We start from the raw sequence: 9,699 nt of genomic DNA on the forward strand, positions 1-9,699 counted from the left end.
TCCCTGGTCCGCGCCCCCGAAAGCTAAAGGTCGACGATATGATAGATCAGGAGGAGTCGGCAGAGTGGCGTGAGAATGTGTGTGCGTTCAAGCACATGCCTTTCTTTGTCCTCCGGCCCCACCCAACCCAACCACACTCACGGCCGCCGGCCGGCCAAAAGCTTGGTCCGCCCGTGTCTGCGTGCACATCATATCCATGGATTTTAGTATGCCGGCCTCACTTTGCCTGAATGAGCGAGTTGAGTTGATTTATCTCTTTGAAGCAGCTAGGGAGAGGCGCACTAGTTGTGGAGGCTGTAGGTGGACGGGCCCCCACCACACGTGACACGTCTCCGCACTCGTCCCGCTCGGTGATGCCCACCACCATGTTTTCCTCGGCGGATATGTATGCCGCAGTGTATATGCCTTTCTCCATTCCCCTCCACTATCTATCTGCTTCCTCGTTCTCTTCGTCCTCTTCCCCCTTCATATACCCACCTTGAATCCTTCGTATACCACTAGTATAGTATAGTGCCGTATCCTGTCATTGCCAGCTCCCGCTTCTTTCGAGTTGTCCGTCCGTTCGTTCGCGTCTGCGCGCCGCAATCTTGTCCTTGGCTGTGCTGTTCTTGATGTGCTCTCTTCTTGGACCTAGCAGAAGGAGAACCTAGGCGTCATCATCAGAGCCAGTTTCCTCGCCGAGCTTCGGAGCTCAGCAGCCATGGAGCCCGGAAAGGTCAGCCATAGATTCCCAATTTTTCAAAATTAAGCAAGGTAGGAGGAACATGAATCAATGCTGAAACTGGCGCCGGGTGTCGCAGCGGGAGACATGGCGGACGACGATGTTGCTGGCGTACCAGAGCCTGGGGGTGGTGTACGGGGACCTCAGCATCTCCCCGCTCTACGTCTACAAGAGCACCTTCGCCGACGACATCACCCACACCGACTCCAACGACGAGATCCTCGGCGTCCTCTCCTTCGTCTTCTGGACGCTCACCCTCATCCCGCTCCTCAAGTACGTCTCCATCGTCCTCCGAGCCGACGACAACGGCGAGGGCGGCACCTTCGCGCTCTACTCCCTCATCTGCAGGCACGCCAACGTCAGCCTCCTCCCCAACCGCCAGCTCGCCGACCAGGACCTCTCCACCTACAGCCTCGAGCGCCCGCCGGAGGAGGTCGCCGACGGCTCGCGCGTCAGGCGATGGCTCGAGGGCCACCGGAGCCTCAAGACCGCCCTCCTCGTCATGGTCATGATCGGGACCTGCATGGTCATCGGCGACGGCGTCCTCACCCCCGTCATCTCCGGTACGTAGTAGTATCTTCAGCCTTTTTCGGTCCATCCATCTTCTTTCTTTTTTATTGGCTTTTTATTATTCATTCAGTTGGCTCTTCAGTTCAGGGAGCAGTTACTTATTGGTACTGCTGTCGATTTTTGTCTGTTGCAATTGCAGTGTTCTCGGCTGTTTCTGGGCTTGAGCTCTCCTTGTCCAAGCATCAGCACGAATGTGAGCCTACTCCAATTCTTAACTGCAAATTTGTTTTTTGCATTTAAAGATTTTGTTAGATTTGTCTGCAACCAATGACCAGAGTACTGAACAATAGGTCATAATAAGTAAACACAAGTGATTTTACTGATAAATTGATACAGTACTTTATAATGATGCTTGTGGATTCGCAAAACTGGTAAAAGCCTTTTTACGGAATTACCAAAACTGGTAAAGATTTGGCGACTCCGCTAGTTAAAATGAGGCAAAACTGGGAGGAAAAGTTGTCAATAATGTCTACTACTTCACTTACCTGGCCCAAACACTCCCAGTTATCAGCGCGGTCTAGCAGGACTATATCATGACTTTTATGTCTGAATTTCTGTCACAAACTGAACTGCCTGGAGAGGTTTCCTGAAAGAAAGTATGACCGAACTGTTAAACGCGATTATATGCTTTTGAATTTCAGTTTCAGGAATATTACAGCCACAGCCAAAATCACTAAATTTCAGTTTTCATGCCGGACAGTAATCATCACTTGAATTCGATTAAATCCAATCAAATAGTTTGAAATTTTTAAAAACTCTTTTGAATTTGTGTGAACTGCCTAAAATAGTTTGACCAGAACCCAATTATTTCAGTACCTACTGAAATGATCCGAATTTCTGAAATTTTGTTGAATGTGAAAACCATTAAACTAGTTTCTGTCACCTGTTTTACCTTGATACTTTATTCACTTGTTCTGCCATGCTCATTTCCTCTTCTTGTTGTTGCTTTCATGCAGATGCCGTCACTCCGATAACCTGTGCCATAATAGTGTTCCTGTTCGCTCTCCAGCATTACGGCACCCACCGCGTCGGGTTTCTCTTCGCTCCGATAATTCTGGCCTGGCTGATCTGCATGAGCGCGCTCGGCGTGTACAATATCATCTACTGGAACCCTCAGGTTTACATGGCACTCAATCCCGTGTACATGTTCAAATTCTTGAAGAAGACCAAGAAGTCTGGCTGGATGTCCCTGGGAGGGATTCTGCTCTGCATGACAGGTAAAGTTCAGTATGAAATGAATCCTTGGTTTGAACAAAAAAAATTGCCAAAATTACACAGGGAAATTTTCCATAAGTGAACTGCCTGACATGTTTGCTCCATTCCAGGATCTGAAGCAATGTTTGCGGATCTTGGCCACTTCTCCTACAGTGCAATCCAGGTACTACTTGATTTCAGCAAGCAACTAGTTCAGTTGCTATGTTATTTTTGCTCAACTCATCATGCTGTTTGGGCAAATGTTGACTCTGCTCCTGGTTTTGCAGCTTGCTTTTACTTCTTTAGTGTACCCTGCACTGATCCTAGGATACATGGGTCAAGCTGCCTATTTAACCAAACACCATGACTTTGACTCAAGCTACCAAATTGGATACTACATCTCAGTTCCAGGTACCTACTGCTTACTTTTTTTGAAACAGAGGCAAAACTTTGTCTCATCATCAATTAATTAAAAAGAAGAGAATTCCCCGATTAATTAATTAAAAAACAGGTGAAAACCGACCTACTGCTTACTTGGATTAGTAGATTACCAGTACTAATGCTAGCTGATGATTCTGCATTGCTCTGCATTGACCATTTTATTCAGTAAGCAGACACTAACTGAACACCAAAATTTATTTATGCAGAGGCTGTGAGATGGCCGGTGCTGGTGCTGGCGATCATGGCGTCGGTGGTCGGAAGCCAAGCAATCATCAGCGGCACCTTCTCCATCATCAACCAGAGCCAGGCCCTCAGCTGCTTCCCGCGGGTGAAAGTCGTGCACACATCGGCGAAGGTCCATGGCCAGATCTACATCCCGGAGATCAACTGGATGCTCATGGTGCTCTGCATCGCCGTCACCGTGGGCTTCCGCGACACCAAGCACATGGGGAACGCGTCGGGGCTGGCGGTGATCACGGTGATGCTGGTCACCACGTGCCTCACGTCGCTGGTGATGATGCTGTGCTGGCACCGGCCCCCTGCGCTGGCGCTCGCCTTCTTTGTCTTCTTCGGCTCCATCGAGGCGCTCTACTTCTCGGCGTCGCTCACCAAGTTCCTCGACGGCGCGTGGGTGCCGCTCCTCCTGGCGCTCATCCTCGTCGCCGTCATGTTCGTGTGGCACCACACCACCGTCAAGAAGTACGAGTTCGACCTCCACAACAAGGTCACCATGGAGTGGCTCCTCGCGCTCTGCGACCGGCTCGGCATGGTCCGCGTCCCCGGCATCGGCCTCGTCTACACCGACCTCACCTCAGGCGTGCCCGCCAACTTCTCGCGCTTCGTCACCAACCTCCCGGCGTTCCACCGCGTGCTCGTCTTCGTCTGCGTCAAGTCGGTGCCCGTGCCACGCGTGCTCCCCGCCGAGCGCTACCTCGTCGGCCGCGTAGGCCCGCCGGGCCACCGCTCGTACCGCTGCATCGTGCGCTACGGGTACCGGGACGTGCACCAGGACGTGGACTCGTTCGAGACGGAGCTCGTCGAGAGCCTCGCGTCCTTCATCCGGCTGGACGCGCTCTTTCGGTGCAGCGACGCCCGCAGCGATGCCGACTACGAGCGTGAGAATGCCTTCACGGTCATCGGCAGCAACCCGCTCCGGCGCCGCATCAGCTACGACGACACCCACGACAGCGCATCGTCCGTGGAGATACGCGTGGACAGTCCAACGGGCAGCAGCAGGACGAACACCATAGAGCTCGCGGCCGTGGCAGCGCCGCGAGTGGTGAAAAGGGTGAGGTTCCTGGTGGATCCCGGGAGCCCCGACGCGGAGGACAAGCAGATGCTGGAGGAGCTCCACGAGCTGTGCGAGGCGAGGGAGGCCGGCACGGCCTTCATCATGGGGCACTCCCACGTGAAGGCCAAGCCCGGGTCGTCGCTGCTCAGGAGGCTGGCCATCGGATATGGGTATAACTTCCTGCGCCGGAACTGCCGCAGCCCAGACGTCGTGCTCCGCGTGCCGCCGGCATCGCTGCTCGAGGTCGGCATGGTCTATGTGCTGTGACTCACAGACACGGGGCTTCTGTTCTGTCTCTAGCTTCCGGACATGCTGCTGTAAATTGTAATGTGACGGCGTGATGCGTGATGGAAATATATGTTTTGATTGATGAAATGCAAAAATCGTATGCGGTCGCGAGGTGATAGTGTAAAAAGATCGACCGCTTCGCCCAGTGGCGGAGGATGGACAAAAGTTGAGGTAGGGCTAACTTTGGTTACTGGCCACCGCCGCCGTTGCGCCGATACGTCGCCTTGCCCTACCTGGTCCTCCACCACTGGCTTCGCCGGCCATCCACAGCCCCTGATAGCCGTCCGATCTCTCCCACATGAGCTAGCCTTGGCAACAAGGCTAGTGTTGTGATCGGCCCTCTGCAACAGGAGCTTTGTTGCAATATCCTTGAACCATTTTTTTTTCCTTCTGGAACAAGGTCTCTGTTGCAGTCGTAACAAAATCCCATTATTATGGCCCGTCCATACAGAGGTGCAGTGAGTGCGGCGCCGCCCTCCCGTTGCAAAATCGGCTACTATAAAAATTCCAACTTAAAAAGGATCAAAATAATCTAAGTTGCATTAGGACATGCAATGGTCAATCAAGGACAGAGCAACAATGTAAAAATTATTGTCAGCTAACTCAAATGTAATTTGGACAGACTGGTACTAAATCATTGGTTGCCGCTACTCACTATTATAATATGACACCTCTAAAGTACAATCGAACCCAATGTTCCAGTTGTCTCACTTTACCTCTCACGGTCACTATTGTGAAGTCCACATGGTATTTAGGGCTAAGTTTTCGATGCAAATGATTTTAATCCATCAAACATTCAAATTAAGAGCATCTTAGACTATTTGATGAACAAACAAGAAACCAGCTTTTATGTATAAAATCAAGAGCATCTTAAACCATTTGATGAACTAATAATAAATAAATAGCATCTCTATGTTGGATTCAATGGCAATATACATGTGATGTGAAGATGGAGTAGAGGCACATACATGTGTGATGTCCAAACAAAGAGCTTGATACTGCCGTCATGTTCAGACGACCAAACAAATGCAGTGCTTCTCTGCTGCAAGCATGATACAAGATAAACAGCAGCAACACTTCTTCATTATTCTCTCTTTATATGAATATAACAGACTCGACATTCTGGCATAGTGATATTCAGGCATTAAAACTATGATTCGTCCAATAGGAGGACTACTAAATGTGATTGGCACCAGCGGCAGTGCTGACAGAATATGACACGAACCTGACATCGAAGATGATATCCAAATGTTAGTGCTTGTATGGTCAACCAGCAACACATCAAGCACACCTGCAACCAATACAAATTAACACAAACATGACTAATTCTGCACGTTTTTATCAGCAGCCAGTAGATACCATCCAGGCTATTGCTACTGGTTACCGATTGCATAGGTACTAAAAACAGTTGCACATCAGGATTATTTGTTCTCTCCTCCTTATTTTGTTTTCAAATAAATTTCTTCTCATGACCGGGTTCACAGAAGAGGCATTTTTGCAGCTCCGGGTACATGTGAAGCAAAACAATAAAATCAGAAAAGACGACTCTAATTACCCAGGTACATGAAAGAATCAAGATAAAGCAGGGGACCGTCCCTAAATTGTTAGCAAATAATTCAAAACATAAATAGATTGCAACAATACATGGTCAGAACTGAATTGCTAGTGATTGGAAATAGAACAAGGAACTCAATCGTACACAAGTAGTCCTTAAAGTATCACAAATAGTAGGCATAAGCATGGTTATATAGAAGTATTAACATTTGTTCATTAGAACGAGTGTGGGGTGTCCTATTAACAAAGCAACATCAAGCAATGGAAGTCTATAGATGTGCTTGCTCTACAGAAGAAGAAAAAAAGCACCACCCCACCTTCCTGAAACTGTAGGAGAAAAATTAAAGTGATCATGCATCATCTAACCAAAAAGAAAAACAAGTTTTCAGAGTGGGCATTCACTATTGTTTGGCAGACAATCAACAGATACTGAGGACCTTGCAAATCAGAAGCAATATGCATACAACAATAGCAGGTGGAAATCATTGGTTGCAAAAAACAAAGGATTCAGGGTCCAATAGCAGGTGGGGACTCACAATTGCATCCTTCTGTTTGGTGATAATATCCAGGATGAACAAGCGCTCTGCGAACCAACGTGCCTTTGCTCTTCATCTCTTTATTGATCTGGTCTGCTTAGCACACAAGTGGAAGCTGGCACACAAAGGCATCAGTTAGTAGTTCGTGAAATTACAGAACAACATCAGACCAATATCACAAAGGAGGTTCTAGAAAAAAAAGAGCTTGGGACCATAATTAAGAAGCTCCAGTCATCAAACGTTAACAATAGAATGTGATGGCAGTTTGATTTCTTCACTCCTTAACTGGAACTGTAGTAATCAAATCAATACGTTCCCCACTTCTGCTCAAACACAAGCCCTCCGCCAGAAATACGGCGCCCTCCGGCACCCGCCGCTGCCACACAATATTGCATGGTCACCGCCGAGGACGACAAGTCCGAGGGTGAATCAGTGCCAGTGTCCGGTCGGAGCTCCACAGGAGTTCACCAAGTTCCAGGCGGTCGGTCCCTCGACCAGCCGCCGTTGGGCGCCGTCCCAATGGGAGGACTGATAATGGGGGAGGGGCGGCGTTACCTGATTCCCCGCTAGCGCCGAGGATGCAGTCGCCCGCCACCGCCGTTCCAAAGAGAGAGGATTGATTCGCAGCCTCTCCACGCCGCCACGCCACCTCTGACCCAGGAGAGTCGCCGCTTGTGTGCGGCAAGTTTTTTTTTTTTTGAGGGCTTCGCTGAAGCCAAAGCAGTTGGGCCGGCCCAGCAAGCAGTTTTATGTACTCCCTCCGTTCTACTCCCTTCGTTCCTAAATATTTGTCTTTCTAGAGGTTTCAAATGGTGACTACATACAGAACAAAATGAGTGAATCTACACTCTAAAATATGTCTATATACATCCGTATGTGGTGACCATTTGAAATCTCTAGAAAGACAAATATTTAGGAACGGAGGGAGTAAAATAGATGGCTCGACTTTGTACTAACTTTAATACAAAGTTACTATAAAGTTGGATCATCTATTTTGGAACAGAGGGAGTAGCATTTTACTGACTTTACTGTAGGGGCGCACTATAGCGAACCATTTTTTTTCATTTCAAAAAAAAGAACATTTCCCCCCAAAAAAACTACACTGTAGCGATCGCTTATAAAAGAATAAATAATGCTGGAGTGCCCACCTCCTCGGGCTTGTCGAGGGTTGAGAGCACTTCCGAGCCATCTGTCCCCGTGGTGGCGTGTCGCGAGGGCCTGTTGAGGCGTCTCTACGCTGTCCAATCTGCCCGGACGTTGCGTGCATGGGGGATCCGCCTAGGCGGTCTATGACGGGTGGACCGCGGGGCGCGCCCGGGACCACCGTCAGGCGGGGCCGCGATGGCCTCCCCGCATGCAAACGTGGTGTTAGGCTCGCCTGTCGGTGGACTCGCCCCGCGCACTTGGGCTGATCCGGTCACGAGAAGCGGGGTGTGCGTCGTGCACACCTGCGTCGGCTCGCGCATCACGCCTGCATTATCTCGTTCGAGCGCGAGGCAAGGCGGTCATGTTCGCTGGCCCCATGCAGGGGGCGCGCCCCTGTGCGGGTGGCCGCGACGGCTGGCACGTGGGACCAGGTTGTCGATACCGCCCGCCCTATGCCGGGTTGGTTCAAGTTGTGTCATTTGTGACATGCGGATGAGGTGCGCGCGAAGTGAGCCCAACGGCATTGCCCGTCCGACGAACAGATGCACGTCCGGGCAGGCCATCCGCACGGCCACATCCGGCTGGCACGTGTGGGACGGCCGACTGGGGCCTGCCCGCCTGCCAGCGTCTTCGAACCTCGCCGGTTTAGTCCGGGCACGCCAAGCGGGCCCCGCGCGACCGGTTGGATCAGACGTAGCCAGGCGGCGTGGCGTGGTCGCAGAGGCCCGTTTGGCTCCGGCATGGCACGTGTCCAGTGGTCGCAAAGGACCGTCAGGCCACGAGGGCCATCCAGCCAGAGGTTGCGAGACGGGAAGAGCCCGAATGGCCAGCCTTTTGTTTGCCGTGCTGATGTCTACTACACAACCTTCTTCTTGTAGACGTTGTTGGGCCTCCAAGTGCAGAGGTTTGTAGGACAGTAGCAAGTTTCCCTCAAGTGGATGACCTAAGGTTTATCAATCCGTGAGAGGTGTAGGATGAAGATGGTCTCTCTCAAACACCCTGCAACCAAATAACAAAGAGTCTCTTGTGTCCCCAACACACCCAATACAATGGCAAATTGTATAGGTGCACTAGTTCGGCGAAGAGATGGTGATACAAGTGTAATATGGATGGTAGATATAGGTTTTTGTAATATGAAAATATAAAAATAGCAAGGTAACTAATGATAAAAGTGAGCGTAAACGGTATTGCAATGCTAGGAAACAAGGCCTAAGGTTCATACTTTCACTAGTGCAAGTTCTCTCAACAATAATAACATAATTCGATCATATGACTATCCCTCAACATGCAACAAAGAGTCACTCCAAAGTCACTAATAGCGGAGAACAAACGAAGAGATTATGGTAGGGTACGAAACCACCTCAAAGTTATTCTTTCTAATCGATCTATTCAATAGTCCGTAGTAAAATAACACGAAGCTATTCTTTTCGTTCGATCTATCATAGAGTTCGTACTAGAGTAACACCTTAAGACACAAATCAACCAAAATCCTAATGTCACCTAGGTACTCCAATGTCACCTCAAGTATCCGGGGGTATGATTATACGATATGCATCACACAATCTCAGATTCATCTATTCAACCAACACAAAGAACTTCAAAGAGTGCCCCAAAGTTTCTACCGGAGAGTCAAGACGAAAACGTGTGCTAACCCCTATGCATAAGTTCACAAGGTCACTGAACCCGCAAGTTGATCACCAAAACATACATCAAGTAGATCACGTGATATCCCATTGTCACCACAGATAAGCACATGCAAGACATACATAAAGTGTTCTCAAATCCTTAAAGACTCATTCTGATAAGATAACTTCAAAGGGAAAACTCATCCATTACAAGAGAGTAGAGGGGGAGAAACATCATAAGATCCAACTATAATAGCAAAGCTCGCGATACATCAAGACCGTGGTGAATCAAGAACACGAGAGAGAGAGAGAGATCAAACACATAGCTACTGG

General features: G+C 49.4%; 1 protein-coding gene and 2 long non-coding RNA genes across 4 annotated transcripts; 1 reads left to right on the plus strand and 2 right to left on the minus strand.

Moving 5' to 3' along the window:
* Nucleotides 1-226: 226 nt before the first annotated feature.
* Nucleotides 227-4,592, plus strand: LOC123051559 (probable potassium transporter 9). Its single transcript, XM_044474469.1, has 7 exons — nucleotides 227-715; nucleotides 801-1,284; nucleotides 1,431-1,484; nucleotides 2,248-2,508; nucleotides 2,617-2,669; nucleotides 2,773-2,896; nucleotides 3,133-4,592. Exons 1-7 carry the CDS (start codon nucleotides 701-703, stop codon nucleotides 4,482-4,484), a joined length of 2,343 nt encoding a protein of 780 aa, XP_044330404.1. The 5' UTR covers nucleotides 227-700; the 3' UTR covers nucleotides 4,485-4,592.
* Nucleotides 1,270-2,339, minus strand: LOC123051560 (uncharacterized). The gene is made up of 3 exons (XR_006424201.1): nucleotides 2,184-2,339; nucleotides 1,777-1,877; nucleotides 1,270-1,506 (listed from the first exon to the last, which is right to left on the minus strand). It is a non-coding gene; the product is annotated as an uncharacterized lncRNA (long non-coding RNA).
* Nucleotides 4,593-4,785: 193 nt separating the features above from the next.
* LOC123051561 (uncharacterized) lies at nucleotides 4,786-7,272 on the minus strand. Of its 2 annotated transcripts, none has more exons than XR_006424202.1 (4): nucleotides 7,151-7,272; nucleotides 6,596-6,710; nucleotides 5,731-5,796; nucleotides 4,786-5,547 (listed from the first exon to the last, which is right to left on the minus strand). It is a non-coding gene; the product is annotated as an uncharacterized lncRNA (long non-coding RNA). The 2 variants fall into 2 exon arrangements; XR_006424203.1 differs by having other exon boundaries at nucleotides 5,890-6,710.
* Between the last annotated feature and the right edge of the window lie 2,427 nt (nucleotides 7,273-9,699).

This window comes from Triticum aestivum, chromosome 2D, assembly GCF_018294505.1.
Source record: "Triticum aestivum cultivar Chinese Spring chromosome 2D, IWGSC CS RefSeq v2.1, whole genome shotgun sequence".
Taxonomy (NCBI): Eukaryota; Viridiplantae; Streptophyta; class Magnoliopsida; order Poales; family Poaceae; genus Triticum; species Triticum aestivum.